A 19,837-nucleotide genomic window follows, 5' to 3' on the forward strand; every position below is an offset into this window, starting at 1 on the left:
TTGTTTTCAAGGTTAAATATTTTGTCTTCAATGTCTGAGGTTCTGTCTTCCAGGTGTTCTATCCTACTGGATATGCTTTCTATGGAGTTCTTAATTTGTTTTATTGATCCTTCATTTCAAGGATTTCTGTTTGGTTTTTTTGTCAATATCTCTAACTCTTTATTGAAATGATCTTTTTCTACCTGTATTTGCTCTTTTAACTGTCGATTGGTGCGATCATTCAGTGCTTGCATTTGCTCTTTCATCTCATCATTCAATGCATGCATTTGCTCTTTCATCTCATCATTTGCTTCCCTGATCATTTTAATTATGTACATTCTGAACTCCTTTTCTGTCATTTCTTCTGCCATGCTGTCATTGGGTTTTATTGATGTAACATCTAGATTTGTTTGCAGCGTTTTCTTTCCTTGTTTTCTCATATTGTTCAGGTATCAGTGGACTGCTGAGATATTGTAGGTTTCCTCTATTGACTTACAATGTCCCTGAAGATTTCTATATATATCCCCTCTTAGCCTTCAGTAGGCTGAAGTCTTGGAGGAAGTTGATAATGCGGTGCTCCACAAGGAAGCTGCCTCTCTAGGAGTGGTGGCCTTCAGGTGGGGTATATTCCCTGCTAGTGGGCAGAGGTGCCTCCACTTGTTGACCAATGGTCATCCAAAGGGGAACTAGACTGCTGGTTGAGGCAAGGCCTGTTTGGGCCTGTGTCTCTGGTTTTACCATCCTTTGGGGAAACCTCACCCGGCAGGGAAGACTCACCCGGTGGGAAGGTCTCGCTGGTCAGTTCCCTCCTAGAGGTTCCCCTCAATTTACAGCTACCGCCTGGGCTGGGCTGCCTTCCTCTGCACAGTTCCCAGCGGCCCGGCCCTACCTCCTGGGCCTGGGAGCCTCACCCTTCGCAGATGAATCTCCTTAGGCTGCCCCTCCTCAGAGAATCTGTCCGCAGGCCTGGAACCTTCGCTCCACCCCTAAGCGTGTCTCTGTGGGGCTCTTCCACCAAGAAGCCTCCTAGATCCTGGGACCCTGCTCTGCACCTAATCGCCTGGCTATGCGGCCCCTCCTCTGAGCAGCCACCTGAGGGCCCATACAATCGCTCTGAGTCCCAGAGACCCGCCACACATCTCTTCCTCCAGACAGCCGCCCAGTATTCCAGTGCAGTCACTAGGAGTCCAAGCAACTCACTGCGTGCCTCCTCCCACCAACCACCCATAGCCCTGGGCAATCAATCACTCCGAGTCGAAATGACCCTCCCCGTTCCTCCTCCTCCTCCTGGTAACCCCCCGAGTGTTCAGGAGCGGTCGCTCTGAGTGGCTCTGAATCCACGTGACCCTCTGCACACGTCCTCTGGGCAACCGCCCGGAGCTCTGGTGCGGCCACTCGAGACCAAGCGACCCACCGCGCTTCTCCTCCAGGCACCCCCCGTGTTCAGGAGTGGTCGCTTTAAGTCCAAACAACTCACCACTCGCCTTCTCCTCTGAGCAGCCTCCTGGAGCTCTAATGCAGTCACTGCGAGTCCAAACGACCCGCCGCACTCCTCCTCCTCCTACTCCTACTCCTCAGGGCAGGCCCCGGTGTTCAGAAGCGGTCTGATTCCAAACAGCTCACCGCGCGGCTTCTCCTCTGGCAACCGCCTGTAGCTCTGGTATATCCACTCTGAATCCAAGCGGCCATGCTCCTCCTCCTCCTCCTCAGGGCAGGCCCTGTTGTTCTGAGTCCACACAGCTCTCCTTGCTGCTCCTCCCCTGGGCAGCCACCAGAGCCCCAGTGGTTGCTCCCAGTCCCAGCGCTGTGCTGAGCGGCCTCCTCTCCGATGCTCCCAGTTGTCGGAGTTCACTGCACCAGTGGGGGGAGGGGTGTCTCGCCAGCAGCTCTACTTCACAAAGTTCCCTGTGTTCTGGGACTACTGCCCATCCAGGACACCTCCCCAACGTGAGAGACTCACCCAGCTGCTTTGAGTTGGTCCCAAGTCTCTCAATATCTCCTCTTTTGAATCCTGAGTCCTGGAGCAACATGAAATGCAGCCGCCCTCTAGTCCGCCATCTTGAAAAACCTTATAACTTATTTTTATGTGCTGCTGAAGATCGAACCCAGTGCTAGGCAAGTGCTGTACCACTGAGCTACAACCCCAGCCCCTGACACTGATCCTTAGTAATGTAACAAAGCTTCTTTTTATAGCCTAATTTTGATCAGTACTTGTAAATGTGCTTGAAAAGAATATTTATTTTCTGTTTACTGAATACAGACCTTTTCACCACTAAGATATACAAATTTATACCACTACATAAATAAAACTGTTTATTTCACTGCTTAGATTCTGGTTAGCTCTTACTTTTGTCTACTTGATGACTTTGTGGAGGTGAGTGCTAAATTCTCCAACCACTGCTGATGCTTTATACAGTTTTGTATGTTGAAGTCCAAGTTGGTGCAGTGAGAAAGACAAATAAGTAAAAGGTTCAAGAACAGAAATGGAAGGAATAAACCCTTCATTATCTGAAGATGATTTACTGTATACCTACAAAACTTATATAAAATTATTAGAATTAATGAGATTAGCGAAGTGGCTGTTATAAGCCCTGTATCCTAAAATGAATTTGTGTATCTAGGCCGCCATCTTGAAAACCCCCCGGTGCACTATCTTTTTAATATGTTTTCGTATACAATTTGCCAGGATTTTAAGAATTTCTGCACCTAAGTTCATCATGGATATTGGTCTGAAGTGTTCTTTACTTGATGTGTCTTTGTCTGGTTTTGGTATCAGGGTGATATTAGCTTCATAGAATGAGTTTGAAAGGCTTCCCTCATTTTCTAGTTCATGGAGTAATTTAAGAAGGATTTGATGTTAGTTCTTCTTTGAAGTTCTGGTAGAACTCAGCTGATAATCAGTGTGGTCTTAGGCTTTTATTTTTGGTCGGCTTTTGATAGCATCTTCAATTTCATTGCTTGAAATCGATCTGTTTAAATTTTCTATGTCCTCCTTATTCAATTTGAGTAGGTCATATGTCTCTAGAAAGTTGTCAATGTCTTCAAGATTTTCTATTTTATTAGAATGTAAATTTTCCAAATAGTTTCTTATTATCGTCTGTATTTCAGTAGTGTCCATCATAGTATTTCCTTTTTCATCATGAATTTTAGTAATTTGGATTTTCTCTCTTTCTTTGTTAACTTAGCTAGGAGTTTAGTGATTTTATTATTTTTTTCAAAGAACCAACTTTTTATTTCATTCATTTTTTGAGTTGTGTTTTTTGTTTCAATTTCATTTATTTCAGCTCTGATTTTAATTATTTCCTGTCTTCTACTGCTTTTGATATTGATTTGTTCTTTTTCTAGGGCTATGAGATGTCATGTTAGGTTACTTATTTGGTGACTTTCTATTCTTATGAGTGAGCTCAATTCAATAAACTTTCTCTTAGAACTGCCTTCATAGTATCCCAGAGATTTTGATATGTTGTATCACTATTCTCATTTGCCTGCAAGTAATTTTTTTTAAATTTCATTCCTAATTTCTTCTGCTATCCATTGGTCATTCAATAGTATATTATTTAGTCTCCAGGTGTTATAGTAGCTTCTATTTTTTATTTTATCATTGACTTCTAATTTCATTATGTTATGATCTGATAGAATGCAAAGTGTTACCTGTATTTTTTGCATTTGCTGAGAGTGACGGCACTCCAGAGACCTCCCTAGGGTTCCACTCATTGATGGAAGAGCCAATTCTTAGTTCACTGCATCACCTGCAGACCCATTTCCTGGTCTTGGGTTCAATCTCCAAACTCAATCTCTCCTGTCCACCCTTTTGAATTCTCAGTCAGATGCATCTCTCCCAGCCAGATTGGCAGGGTGGGTTCCCATGACCAGTCTTCTCTGTTTAAACCTCTTCCCACCTTTGATTTTCTCCTTGTCACTTAAGTACATTCTGTATCATGCAGTATGGGTTTTCGAGTTTGTCCAGGAATTAGCTCCCCCAGCTGTCAGTCTCTGGCTGCAGTTGCAAAATGGTTCCTTCCTCTGTCCTCCACAAGCAGCCAGGAGAGATGCAGCTTCTTTCCCACATGAGGATATTGTGCAACACACTTTCCCATTTAGTCAGGCAGTGTCTTTGATCTCTAAACTCTCCACACCCAGACATATCTCAGACCTCCTAAAAATACAGGTTCCTTTAATTCCCTCATTGCTCCACTTTGCTCATGGAGGGACCACTCTGGCTGATGCCTCTGGCCATGGCAGTGGCTGTGGCTATTGGTATTTCTTTCTTATTTTATTATATTCAGCCTCCTGAGTCCCCAATCTTCTTTGAATGTTCAGTATTAAATTCTAGTAATGTTCCCCCTTTTTTTGTTCACCCACCTTGCTGAGAAGCTTCCTATCTACTTTCTTGGTTTCATGCCACAGAGGGGCCAGGAAAGCAACCTTTTCTATTCTAACATCTTGGAGCCTCCACCCCCACAACACTAGACATTGAATCTGTTGGCATCTTGATCTTAGACCTTCCAGCTTCCAGAATTGTGAGAAATAAATTTCTATTGTTTATAAATTACCCAGTGAAAGGTATTTTTTTAATAGTAGCAGGAATGGACTAAGCCCTCAAACCAGGTCTATAGGATGTCCAACCCAAGATTAGAAAATGCGGAAGAGCTTGGTATGATGGCACATGCCTGTAACTACAGCTTCTTACAAGACTGAGAGGAGGATCATGAGTTCAAGGCCAACCTGGGCAAGAACTCATCTAAAAAAAATGTACATACGAAACAAGGATGGAGCTAGAGAATATCATGCTTAGTGAAATAAGCCAATTCCAAAAGAACCAAAGACCAAATGTTTTCTCTCACATGCAGATGCTAATTTACAATGGTTGGTGGGGCTAGGGAAGAATAGAGGTACTTGGATTAGGCAGAGGGAAGTGAAGGGAAGGGAGGGGGTATGCTGGTAGGGAGGACAGTAGAATTAATCAGACATTAATACCCTATGTGCATATATGATTATACAACCAGTGTGATCCTACATTATGTACATCCAGAAGAATGAGGTTATACTCCATTTATGTATAATGTGTCAGAATGCATTCTATTGTCATGTGTAACTAATTAGAAGAAATAAAAAAACAAAAAAGAAAAACATCTAGAAATGAAAAATTATATTTTTGAAAGATAAAACTCAGTAACTGTCAAAATAGCAGATTAAATACAGTTAAAGAAAAAAGGGTAATTTTAAAGAGAGAACTGTAGAAATTATCCAGAAAGGACAAAAATAGAAAATGACATGGAAGAGAGAATGAGGATTACAACATTTCATTGGAGTTTTCAAATGAAAAGGAAAGAGAAGTAAACATTCAATGAGAATGGTTGAGTTTTTATAATCGTTGGAAAAACAGGAATCATTTGATTCAAGAATAACAGTGAATCCCAAGCAGAAATAATTTAAAAATTCCCACAAACACATATTATAATAAAGTTCAGAGTATCAAAGACGAGAGTATTTTAAGAAATCTTCTGAGATAAATGATCAGTTTTTTTTTAAAGGGACAGTTATACTAACAACAAACCTCTCAGCAGCTATAATTTAAGCCAGAAGGTAGAGGAGTAATTTTTTGAAATTCTAGGGGAAATGTCAGTTTGAAATTGAAGACCCAGCAAAGATGTTATTCAAAAACAAGGGCAAAATAAAGGCATTACTTAGAAAACTGAAAAATGTTTATACAGAAAATGGAGATACTGGGAATATTGAACAAAGACATTGATAGGCTAAAACAAGGTAAAAAACAAGACAATATGGGATCACTGGTGTCACACCTGTCTATAGACCTTAAATTGTTCAGGAGGAAGAGGATATTAATTTACCTTAGACTTTGAGTTGTAGCCATATTAAAAATTGAAGAACAATTATTAAAAGCATAGAAGTAGAATATGTAACTCTCTAATTTATAAAGGAAATGGTTTAAGAAAAAAATTTTTTTCTTCTTTTTAGAGTGGTGGGGATAGAACCTAAGGCCTCCCACATGCTAGCTATAGCAAGTAACTGACAGATAGTTGTTAATTGTTTTGCCCCCCATCAGTTGTTCCCCATGACCTGGTTCTAGGGAACCCAGGAGCACTTTTATCACTGAGTTTCATCTCCAGCCCTTCTTATTTTTTATTTTGAGACATGGTCTTGCTATTTCCCATGCTGGCATCAAATTTGCAATTCTCAGTCTCCCAAGTAGTTAGGATTTACCAGTGTGTGCCACTGCACCTGCCTTCACCACCATTTTTAAAGGAGAATCCTTCCTTCCCCTGTTTTGCAATATATATAAATATGATAAAGTGCTTATGCCTTTTTTCTTATTTTTCTTTCTTATTTTGTGGTGCTGAGAATTGTTGAACCCAGAGCTTCGCACATGCTAGCAGTAGCTCTACCACTGAGCTAAATCCTCAGCCTAGTATTTAGGACTTATGTAACCCTTTCCTCTATACAAAGGTCACATTTCTACCATTGCCCTGTTGCTACATACCCTCCATAAAGACCACCTCTTCTGTGCCCAGGCCTAAGGACGATTAAGAACTACAACATGTGTGCTCTTCACCTGCTCAGCAGCAAGCAGCTCCTCTCTACCAGAGACCAATGACAGGCTGGCAGTAGACATCCCAAGAATCAGTATCAGTCACATGAGTCAAGATCACCTTTGGGTTCTCTCCCCTGTTAGTAAAATAATGTACTTCAAAACTAAACATAAAGAAGAAAATGAAGGGGTTGAGGTTGTGGCTCAGTGGTAGAGCACTTGCCCAGCATGTGTGAGGCATTGGGTTCAACCTCAGCACCACATAAAAATAAATAAAATAAAGGTATTGTGTCCCTCTACAACTAAAATTATTTTTAAAAGAAGAAGAAAATGAAAATCTTATCCATTAATCCTCTCACCCCAGGATTAACCACTATTATCCTGTTGGTTTATTCTTATGGACTTTTTCTAGATACCAGGTCACAGTGCATATTTGTATCCTGTGCTTTTGAGTCACTGTGGCCATTTTTCATGTTATTTGAATGTTCTTCAAGAGCATAATTTTTTTATTGGTTCTTTTTAGTTATACATGATGGTAGAGTCCATTTTGATAAAATTATATATGCATGGAATATATGTTATTCTAATTAGGGTCCCAGTGTACACAATGATGGGATTCACTGTGGTGTATTCATGTAAGTACATAGGAAAGTTGTCAGATTCTTTCTACTATACTTCCTATTCCTGTCCTCCCTCCCTTTCCTTCGTTCTCCTTTGTCTAATCCAATGAACTTCTGTTCTTCCCCTCTGCTCCCCTTATTGTGGGTTAGCTTCCACATATCAGAGAAAATATTTACCCTTTGGTTTTTTAAGACTGGCTTATTTCAGTTAGCATGACAGTCTCCAGATCCATTCATTTACCAGCAAATGTCATAAAGTTGTTCTTCTTTATGGCTGAGTAATATTCTATTTTATATATATATATATAATATATATGTATGTATATATATATATACACCATATTTTCTTTACCCATTTATCTGTTGAAGGGCATCTAGGTTCGCTTCATAGCTTAACTATTGCGAATTGTGCAGCTATAAACATTGATATGGCTGCATCACTGTGGGATAACTGGGTCAAATAGTGTTTCCATTCCTAGTTTTCTAAGGAATCTCCATACTGCTTTCTAGGGAAGTTGCCCTAATTCACAGTCCCACCAACAATGTATGTATGTACCTTTTTCTCCACATCCTCACCAACATTTATTGTTGCTTGTAGTCTTGATAATTGTCATTCTAGTTGGAGTGGGATGAAATCTCAGTGTAGTTTTAATTTGCATTTCTCTAATTGCTAGAGATGTTTGTTGAACATTTTTTCATATATTTGTTGACCATATTTCCTATTCTGAGCAGTGTCTGTTTGGTTCCTTTACCTATTTATTGACTAGGTTATTTGCTTCTTTTGGTGTTAAGCTTTTTGGGTTCTTGGTATATCTTCAAAATATCTATCTGAGGTGCAGATTGCAAAGATTTTCTCCCATTCTTTAGGCGCTCTCTTCATGAAGAGCATAATTTTAGTGCATTATTTTGATGCTCTAGACCATGTCTATTTTCTTTCCTAGGGGCTTCTCCACCCTGCTAGCTATATCATTCCCTTCAGCTTGACAGCAGGTTGCCTCTTCCAGCCTTAGAACCATGAAATAGGGCCTGAAATATCTCCTGGGAGAGTCTGCATTTTAAAGGGCTAGAGTAGTTTATTTCATTGTAGATGAATGAAGTAGGCCACTGTCCTGAACACTCAGGGGGCCACATTTGCTTTGATTGATGTCACAAGGACCTCTTCCTTATGCCCGGCAGAGACAATTTGTGGCCTCCCAAATGGAGTCTCATCCTTGCCAGAGGACATCTTGTAAGCCCTGCACTGCTTTGATTGGTGTGCAGTACTAGCAATGAAGCCAGTGTCACATGCATCATCCCTTCCTCTCTGGCAGCTGTTCACTGGGCAAAATAGTCTTATTGGTCACAAATGTCTCCCTGGCCCTGGATGGCCCAGAGATGTCTCGATAAGGGGTGAGCAGTTTAGCAAAAACCCACCAGAGGGCACATCCTGCAGGTCACAATTGTCCTAACCTGTGCCAAGGTGGCCCAGGGTTTATATGCCCTGATGGAGCCATCATTCACCTTACCTACTACTGTTTCCTTGACAGATTTTTATCCAGCGGTGCCTGGCAGGGAAGAACATGTCTCACATCAAAGGTGGCTGCATTTTGTGTGGGTACCTGAAGCTGCTGCCCATGTTCCTCATAGTAATGCCAGGAATGATCAGTCGCATCTTGTTCCCAGGTAAATTCTTGATTCTCATGTGTTCATTTACACCGATCAGCTTCTCCTGAATCAGAAATCTAGAAAATATTTGGGGTTATGAGGTTTCCCACAGTATACTGGTTATTGAGATATTCTGAAGTGCTTCCTTGGGATGTGGCTGAGCAGAAGTCTGGCACAAACTATAAACATATACAGTAAGACAGAAATTCCTGGGTGACATGTTCAGGCACGGAAGAGCAAGTCAACACGTTTTCTCATGGGTCAGAGCCTCACTCCCTCAGGTGGGGGCTCAGCTATAACTTTGGGGCATAGTCTGATAGAAGTTTGAGTTGCTTCCACTGCATCACAAACATTATCATGCTGGGCATGCACTATATACTATGTGTTCTGCTGGGATCTCACGGATATTGTCATTGCTTCTCATAGCCCCAGGGCCAGCATTTCATGGCCTCACTGAACTCATAAGGCACTTTGGAGGGAGCTTGATGCAGCCCCAAAGTAGTCCTGACTCAGAGTGAGACCCACATTCTTTGCCTTAAATACTATTAAGGCATACTTATTTCCCCTAATGAGTAATCATAATTCCCATGCATGTATCTCACCCCCATTTCAACTTAGTTTTACTAGCTTATCCTGTAATGAGTCTGTTTATTCATTAAACTTTTTGTAGCACTTACTTTGATAGGTGCAGTCACAGGGGCAGAGAAGATGACTTCCAGAGTAATCTGTCTATACAGAACTTTTGACAAGGCTAAAGAAAACGAAGAATGCTTTATAGTGCTAAGTAGCATGTAATAGACATCTCTTACACTAACCCATCCTCAGTGTGCCTAAGATATGTCTCTCTATCTTAATTCTTCCCAGTTTTAACAGAGAGAACTCTCAACACTCCCTAATTGTGCTTTCGGCTGTCAAGTAGAGATTTGTTAGACCTTGTAAGTGGTCCTTTCTCATAAATTAGAAAATAGGCCCCTCTGCTTTCCAAGACCTAGTCTCAAGTTATTACTCTGAATAAACACCCTTATCAGGACCAAGAGAGAAAGATTATAACTTGGTTACATGTTCGTATATGGTGAATAATCCATTCACTTTCCTAACACTTTGATGGAATCATTGAAAGTCTTATTGAAGTCTTGTGAGTTGACTTGGGTCATGCAGTGAATTAGCAGAAGCTCCAATTCATTTGAATAAAAGGAACCTGAGTCTGAGCCCTTTCCTCCATCCTAAACCTCCAAGACTGTAGGATCCTGAACTGGAATAGTCATCAGTGGACTGAGGATCTAACAACCACATGTAAATATGTGATTCCTAATTTGCGTTGCTTACTCTAAGCCCAGATTTTAGAGCTCTGAGGCCAGCATGTTGGTGTTACTGTTGCTTCTTTTTGCAGATCAAGTGGCATGTGTTGTACCTTCAGAGTGTCTAAAGTACTGTGGCAGTAGATCCAGTTGCAAAGCCATTGCTTATCCAAAGCTGGTGACAGCAGTGTTGCCTAATGGTAAGAAACATACCCTGCCACTGAGGGTCATAGAAACCCCATGACTGGAGACTGCCTTCAGACTACATGTAGGCAGTTAGGAGTGAGGGTACCAGGGATGACTTCTTTATCAGCCAGCCCATCACTGTGGATGGAAATGCAGGCCGCAGACAGAGGGACATTAGGACAATGGAAGCAACCTTGCTTTCCCTGACAGAAGGAACAGGGTCTTCTCCTTCTCTGCACCTCACATGCTAGTAGTACACATCCTCTGGGAGACACAACCTGTACCTACCATTGGCATTATTCAGTTCACCAACTAAGTGCATTCCCTTGCACATTCTTTCAGAAAATGGGTTCCACAGTTCCTCAAAAGACTAGTAACAGAATCACCATACAACCCAACCATACCCCCTTCTCAGTATTTATCCTAAAGAATTAGTCTTCCTACTATGAATTAAAGTCTTCACACTATGGCACATACATGCCATGTTTATAACAGCACAATTCACAATAACCAAATTATGGAACCCGCCTAGGTGTTCATCAGTGGATGAATGGATTCCCAAAAAATGTAGTATATATACACAATGTCGTTTTATTCAGCCATAAAGAATGAAACTTTGTGTGGTAAGATATCATATGCCCATTTTACAGATGAGGACACTAAGGTACAAGGAACTAAATCACTTGTCTACAGTCTGAACCATCTCTGAGTCTCTGGCTCCTCACCTGTAAGGAAGGCAAGCAGTGGTGTCTGCCTCACAGCACGATAGGGAGGATAGTGCAGGAAAATGCCTGAAGAGATGTTCTGGCACGAACTACCACACAAGATATTAGTTCCCATTTTTATATAAAGACCTAGCAGGAAACTATTAAGTCTTGTCACAAAGCAAGAAAAAAATATAACACAACAATCTGTATTAGACAGAATTCCAATCCAAGTAAATTTTGGATCTTTTATAGGGGAAAAATTTAGTATTTGGGTAAGTTCCTTAGGAGGCCTAATTTTCAAGGCATGGTCAGAGAACTGAAAGTCCAGGAAGTGTCATTTTTCTTCCAGGCTTTCAAGGCTTGATGCTGACCACACTATGTGCTGCCCTCATGTCCTCCCTGACTTCCATTTTCAACAGTACCAGTGCCCTGTTCACAATGAACATATATACTTTGATGCGGCCTAGGGCCACTGAAAAGGAACTCATGGTAACAGGAAGGTGAAGTATTCCTCTAATCACATGAATTAATTCTGTCAACGAAATATTACTCATAATGTATAATACCGTATATAGAATTATCCTGTTTATAGACAGTCCTGTTAGTTTGAGGGCTTGCTTTTTGTTTCTGACTTTTATTTTTGGTTTTTGTTGTAATTTTGCAATGAAGATGTATTTCCTTGATGATTACAAAGAAAACTCTTTCCACTTGGGAAAAAATCATCATCACAATGATAAAAATGAGCATAATTTAATGGACCCCAAAAAATAGTCCATTTGGGGAAAATGGCATAAACTATCTTATTATTTCACTTAATCCTCATGACAACCATTAAAGGTAAGTTTCACTGTACTTATTCTTGTTGTACAAATGAAGAAACAGTAGCTCAGATTACCAAGCTATCTTAGATCACATAGTAAATAGGGGAACTTGTCTGTCGTGGGGCAGATGCCTTTAACCATGAAACCACATGGCACCTACAAGGGCTTGTTCTATAGGCTTTCATGTTGACTGCCCATGTGACACATGCAATTCACACATCTTTAACATGGCCTATATTGCCTTTATCTTGCATCAAGGTTTATATCCATTATCTATTTTACCTTTCTTATCCCTACAGGTGTTTGAGTTTTCCTTTACATTTTTATTAATGTTATGGTTGAAAAAATATTTTTCTGAGAAATTTTAAGAAACAGATTTCAGATTTGGTTCAAGAATATAGAAAAAAAGGTAGATAAATTCATTTTATGAAGCTCAAGCTATTGATGCCAAAACTTAACACATATAGCATAGAAAAATATTGAAGCTAATCTCAATTTTAAATATCAATGCAAAAATGTAAATAAAAATATAAATAAAATGTTCAACACAAATCCAGCAATACATTAAAAGAATATCATAAAAAATATATATGATTACAAACTAATTTTTTTTCCAGAAATAGAATGATGGTTCAGTGTTAGGAAATGTAGTAATATAACTCACCATATTAACAGATCGAAAGAGAAAAAAATGTATGTAACTCTTCACAGATGATGAAAAAACATTTGGCATAATAGGTGATTTTCAGCCTAATAAAATATCTATATTTTGCTAAAAGCCTACATCATGCTTAATGAAGAAACTAGAGAGACAAGAATGCCTCCCTCACTATGATAGATAGATAGATAGATAGATAGATAGATAGATAGATAGATAGATAGATAGATAGATAGATAGATAAAAAGCAGATCCACAGGTAAGGTTAGCAAACCAGGACTTTAAAACAACCATGGTTGTTATAGGCAGAATTAATATTGTGAAAATGACCATACTGCAAAAAGTACTACACAGATTTAATGAAAATTCTTATTAAAATTCCAATGACATTCTTCATAGAAATAGAAAAAGCAGTCATGAAATTCATTTGGAAAATAAAGAGGCCCAGAATAGCCAGAGAAATCCTCAGTTAGAAAAGTGAAGCAGGAGGCATCACAATACCAGGTGTTAAATTATACTACAGAACTATAGTAACAAAAACAGCATAGTTTTGGCACCAAAATAGACATGAAGACTAATGAAACAGAATAGAAGACACAGAGACAAGATATGTGGATGCTAACCCACAACAAGGGAGGGTAGGAAGAGGAAGTATAGAAGTTCATTGGATTAAACAAAGGGGATTGAAGGGAAGGTACAGGAATGGGAATAGGAAAGACAGTAGAATGAATCGGTCATAACTTTCCTATGTTCATATATGAATACATAACCAGTGTAACTCTACATCATGTACAACCACAAGAATGGGATCAAAATTATAATGGGTTATACCCCATGTATGTGTAATATGTCAAAATTTACCCTACTGTCATATATTTCTAAAAACAACAAATTAAAAGATAAATAAAAATGATTGTCAAGATCTAAAAAAAAAATAATAAAACAAAAAAAGAAGACACAGGGACAAACCCACATAAATACACTTATCTCTATACTAGACAAAGTTACCATAAATATACATGGTAGACTCTTCAACAAATGGTGCTGGGAAAACTAGAAATCCATATGTAGCAAAATGAAATTGAATCCCTACCTCACCCTGCACAAAACTCAACTCAAAGTGAATCAAGGACCTAGACATTAGACCAGGACATTGAAACCTACTAGAAGAAAATGTAGGTCCAACTTTCTATCATGTCAACTTAGGAACCAACTTCCTCAGAAGACTCCTAAAGCACAAGAAGTAAAATCAAGAATCAATAAATGGGGGCTAGGGTTGGAGCTCAGTGGTAGAACACTTGCCTACCATGTATGAGGCATTCGGTTCAATTCTCAACACCCCAAAACAGTAAGTAAAAATAAAGGTCCATCAACAACTTTAAAAAATTTTAAAAAGAATCAATAAATGGGATGATGTCAAACTAAAATGCTTCTTCACAGCAAAGGAAACAATCAAGAATGTGAAAAGAGAGCTTACAGAATGGGAGAAAATCCTTGGCACCTGCATCTCAGAGCATTTATCTCCAGGATATATGAAGAACTTAAAAAACTTAACACCAAAAATCCAAATAACCCAATCAATAAAAGGGCAAAGGAACTGAACAGGCACTTCACAAAAGAAATATGATCATTCAAAAAATATATGAAAAAAATGTTCACCCCCTCTAGCAATTAGAGAAGTGCAAATTAAAACTACATTGAGATTCCATCTCACTGTAGACAGAATGGCACTTATCAAGAATACAAGTAGCAATAAATGTTGGCGAGGATGTTGGGGGGGGGGGAGGTACACTCATACATTGCTGGTGTGGCTTTAAATTGGAGCAACTTCTCTGAAAAGCAGTATGGAAATTCCTCAGAAAACTTGGAATGGAATCACCATTTGACCCAGTTATCCCACTCCTTGGCATAGACCCAAAGAACTTAAAATCAGTGACACAGCCATATCAATGTTTTTAGCAGCTCAATTCATAGAAGTTAAACTATGGAACCAACCTAGGTACCCTTCAACAAATGAATGGATAAAGAGAATGTGGTATATATACACAATGCAATATTACTCAGCCATCCATAAAGTAGAATGAAATTATGACATTTGCTGGTAAATGAATGGATTTGGAGACCATCATGCTAAGTGAAACAAACCAGTCCCCAAAAGCCAAAAGTCAAAAATGTTCTGATATGTAGATGCTAACACACAATAAGCAGAGAGGGAAGAATAGAAGGATTAGACAAAGGGGAGTGAAGGGAAGGGAGGGGAATAAGAAGAGGAAAGACAGTAGAATGAATTGTACATAACTTTCCTGTGTTCATATATGAATACACCACCAGTGAAACTCCACATACAACTCAAGAATGGAATCCTAATTAGAATAAGTTAAACTTCATATATATATATATATATATACATATATATATATATGTATATATATATATACACTCTACTATCATGTATATCTAAAAAGAACAAATTTGTAAAATAAAAAAATAGAATAAAATAACCATGATTAATATGTATAATAAAATAAATGGAGAGATTATAAACTGGGTAAAAACATTGAGAATTTTTCTAGAGACTCAGAAAGAAGTTGTTCTATAATTTAAAAATAAATATATGAAATCAGGAACTCAGTGAAAGCCAAACATGGCACACATCTAGAATCCCAGCAACTTGGGAGGCTCAGGCAGATATCTTAAAAAAAAAAAAAAGAACTCAATGATCGAATATATCAGAAGACACAATTATTAAAGATGGATCAGTTGGCAATATCAATCTGAAATACACAAAAACAAGCAAGATGCACATGAAACACAATCAGAGTAGTAATATGGGTATTGAAATCACAGAGAGAAAGGAACAAGTTGAATGGAAGTAATTTTGAAAAAAATAGTGTCCAAAACTGATGGACAGCTATCCAGAAACCTAAGAAATTCCACAAATTGAAGCATGATTAATACTAAGAAAACCATACCTAGATTATATTATGGTGAAAATTGAATATAATTTGAAAATATTTAAAGCAGGCATAGGAAAATAACTCACATTACCTTTAAAGGAGCAACAAAGAGAAAGTCTTTGGAAGAAACTGTGGAAGTCAGAAGACAATGGAATAGCATCTTCAAGTGCTAAAGAAAAAACTGCCAAATTTGAATTCAATACCCATCAAAAATATTCTCCAAAATGAAGGTAAAATAAATATGTTCTTAGATAAATAGAAGTTAAAAGAATTTTTTAAGCTGTGCCAGGTGGTGCACACCTATAATCCCAACAACTTGGGAGACTAAGGTAGGAGAATTGCAAGTTCAATACCAGCCTGGGCAACTTAGTAAGACCTTGTCTCAAAATAAAATAGAAAGGGATGGGGATGCAACTCAGAGGTAGAGCACTTGCTTAGCAAATGCAAGGCTCTGGATTCAGTCCCCAGCACTACAGAAAAAAAGCATGAGAGAGAAAAAGAAACAGTACATTCAGCTTGTACTATAAGAAATACTATAAGAAATACTAAAGGAAATTCTTCAGTCTTGATGTAAAATAACCTAAATAGAATTGAACTTCAGAGAAGAATGAAGTGCATGAGACAGGGTAAGTACATGGAAAATATAAACAAAAATCAACTGTTGAAAACAATAAGAAAATGTCCATGGGATTTATGACATATAAGAGTTTTACACACACACACACACACACACACAGAAAATGAAAAGAAGCTAAATGAAACTTAAATATTCTAACGTTCTAAAATTAATGAAGATACAATTTTTAAAAATTTAGACAATACTATATTCAAGGATGCATGTAATCTCTAAACCAAGCAATAAGAGAATAATGTAGTTCAAGAATGTTTAACTAGGGAGTTAATAGAAGAAAAGTGGAGAACGACTAATAAAATATTTGAGTACCTGAAAAAAGTCCAAAAAAAGAATGAAAAGAAGATGAAACAGGTGACTTAAATAGAAAACAAATAATAGATTTATACATATAAATCCAAATTTATCAGCAATTTCATGAAATATAAGTATTCTAAATACCTGAGTTAAAAGATTAAGATTATTTAGACTAGACTATATTTTTTAAAACCAACTGCATGCTACTTAGGAGAGACTTCTTTTTCAAAATGAAAGGGGTAAAGAAAACATGGGTAGTATATACCATGCAAATATAAACATAGATGCAAAAATTTTAAACAAAATATTAGCAACATATAGGAAAAATAATGTACCATGACCATCTGCAATTTACTCAGGAATGCAAGAATAGTTTATTATTTTAAAATCCATCAATTTATGATAATTAGCCTAAATTAATTATTACAAATGTATACATATGTTGAAATATCATATTGTACCCCATAAGAATGTACAATTATGTATGAACCACAAATAAAATTTTTAAAAATAGCCATGTACTTGACCACATCAACAGAAAAAAGAAAATCATACAATCTCATTAGGTAAAAATCCCTTTAATACCATTCCTTTGTATCTCAGCAAATTAAGAATTATTCTGACTTGTAAACATCTATTTTAAATATAGCACTTACCATACTTAATATTTACATGTGGAAATCCCTCCCCTGGAGAGTGGAAGCAAGGTTCATATGTTCATCATAGCCACCTTAATTCAACATTGTACTGGAGGTGTAGCCAGTTCAAAAAGGCAAATAAATAATGGAAAAATAGAGGTGAAGAAATAAAATAATCATAAAAGACTTTATAGACAAATTGTTAAAATTTAAAAGTGATTTTAACAAGTATGGTAACAAGATCAAAATATAAGAACATTTTACTCATTATCATTTATAATGCCATAAAATCATATCAGATACCTAGGAATAAATATCCCAAAAGATGTGAGAAAATTGCTCAAAAATCACAAGGCATTGTTGAGAAAATATTAATGAGATCTAAATATGTACAGGAATATTCTATATACATGAATTGGAAGACTCAGTATTGACAATATGCCATACATACTGTTCTACCTATTCAAGATAATACCAGGCAGAATTGCAGTAACTTTTTTTAATTGACATACCAACTCTAACATAAAAATTAACATGAAAATACAAATAGCAAGTAATAGCCAAGGAAATTTCTTTCAGATAAACAAAACTGAGGATATACACTAACAGATACTATCATAGCTATTGTGTATCAATACTAACTAAAACAGTGTGCTTTTGGGACAAGTATAGACAAACCCATGTGACAAAATGCAAAGTACAAAAAAGGACCCACAGGCATGGTTACTTGATCTATGGCAGAGATTTCTATACTATGAGGTGAGGAAATAGTAAGGGACAGGAATTTTTCAACAAATGATACTGAGGGTTTGGGTTAAAAATTTAAAAAGGAATAGTGATCCTTATACACAAAAATCCATTTCAGATGAATTGTATATATTTGAACATGAAAAGTAAAACAATAAAGTTTTATAAGAAAACAGGACCTTGGAGTCTGCAAAGATTACTTAACACCTGATATAAAGAAAACAGACCATTAAGGGGAAAATGTATTACAGTAACATTAGGATTAAGAATATCAGTTAATATGAGTGGCATCATATGATTCGTGCTATTTTGTGTCTGGTTTTGTTTTACATGGGTTTTGAGATCTATTCATGTTTTTACACATTCCGTGGTTTGTTCATTTTTCTTGTTGAATTTTAGAATTCCATTGTATGAATGTACTACAATTGGGTTAGCCATTCCATTAATGGGCATCTAGATTGTTTTCAGTTTGCGCTCTAAACATTCTTATGAAAGCCTTTCTGTGGACCTAAGTATAATTTCTCTGGGATAATAGATATGAGTAGACTTGATAGGCATATGTTTAACTTTATAAGTAACTGCCAAACTATTTTCCAAAGGAGTACATAAGCAATGTGTAGCAATTCTAGTTGTTTCGTATCTTCACCAACATTTTTAGCACCTTTACCTAACATCAATTGACCTTATACACGTGGATCTATTTTTTTTATTCCATAATCTACTTATCTATCTTGATGCCATTATTAAAGTGTCTTGGTTACTGTACATTTACAGTAAGTCTTAAAGTAAGTAAAGCTGTGAATTGAATTTTATCCCCTTCAAAATTCAGATGTTGAAATGTAATGGTTATTGTGATGGTGTTAAGAGTTCAGTCACGGATGTGAGAGCAATCTGGCTACTACATCTGTCACCCCATTGATCACCAAGGTTGATTCAGCTGATCTGATGGTTAGGTGGGTATCCCCTTCCTCCCTCACTACCCCAAGTACCTCCCTCCCAAAGCTGTAAGCTCAGCGAAGAAAGTGACCTTCCCAGTAGAGGAGGACCATTTTTTGGTCAAGGGATACAAGTTGCTGCACTCCCCTGCCAGAACCACCAAAGAAGTGCTCAGGAGTTCAGTCCTTTAAGAGCTGATTAGTTCATGACACCCTCTCCCTGCCACAAATGGGATTAAGGCACTTACAAAAGCAGCATTAGGCTCTCTTGCCCTTCTGCCATATGAGAACACAGTGTTCTTTTCCTCCAGAGCACATAGCACTCACCAGACACCAAATTCCAGTATCTTGATCTTGGGCTTCCAACACCCCCCCCCCAAAAAAATTCTGTTCTTTATAAATTACCCTGTCTGTGGTTTTCTGTTAAAGCAGCACAAAATAGACTGACAGATTCTCAGTTTTTGTTTATCAGAAAATTTTATTTCATCTCTATTTTTGAAGGACATTTTCACTGAATATAGAAGTCCAGGTTGACAATATTTTTCTTTCACTACTTTAAAGATGCTCTTCTATTCTCTTCTGCCCTCTTGCTTCTGATGAGAAGTCAGTCATAATTCATATTTTTGCTCTCTGTATGAATATATATCTTTTTCTCCATGACTTTCAAAGTTTTCTCTTCATTTTTGACTTTTTGACAGTTTTATTATGAGGGGTGTGTGTGTGCACATGTGCGCACATACACACATTCGTGTTTATACTGCTTAGGTTTTGCTGAGCTGAAATCTATAAATTAATGGTTTTCACTGAATTTGGGGAGTTTTGATCACCTTTTCTTAGAATGTTTTTCTGCCTTGTTTTTCCTTTTGTCACTCTACTTACATATATATTAGCCCTTTTGATATTGTCCCATAGATCATTAGGACTTTTTTTTAATTAAAAATCATAAATTTACATAGGGCAGTGTTGTTTGATTCATTCTGTTATTTTTTCCCTCCCTCCCACCCCTCTTTTCCCTCCCTCCCACCCCTCTTTTCCCTCTATACAGTCCTTCCTTCCCCCATTCTTACCACCCTCCTTATCCCTAACCCTAAACCTAACCCTAACCCTAACGCTAACCCCTCCTACCCCCCATTATATGTCCTCATCCGCTTATCAGCGAGATCATTCGT

General features: G+C 37.8%; 2 protein-coding genes across 3 annotated transcripts in view; one reads left to right on the forward strand and one right to left on the reverse strand.

The window, feature by feature from the left end:
* RSPH14 (radial spoke head 14 homolog) overlaps window positions 1-19,837 on the reverse strand; it is a 239,423-nt gene that overhangs the window by 120,911 nt on the left and 98,675 nt on the right. The window lies entirely within an intron of this gene.
* The window catches only part of LOC306668903 (sodium/glucose cotransporter 1-like), a gene marked incomplete at both ends in the record, with an annotated part of 83,837 nt that overhangs the window by 55,889 nt on the left and 8,111 nt on the right, over window positions 1-19,837 (forward strand). The window contains one exon of the mRNA XM_079152638.1: window positions 8,676-8,858. Within this exon, the coding sequence (XP_079008764.1) occupies window positions 8,676-8,858 (183 nt within the window). The remainder of the gene's footprint in view (window positions 1-8,675; window positions 8,859-19,837) is intronic.

This window comes from Sciurus vulgaris, assembly GCF_902686455.1.
Source record: "Sciurus vulgaris genome assembly, chromosome: 8".
Lineage (NCBI taxonomy): Eukaryota > Metazoa > Chordata > Mammalia > Rodentia > Sciuridae > Sciurus > Sciurus vulgaris.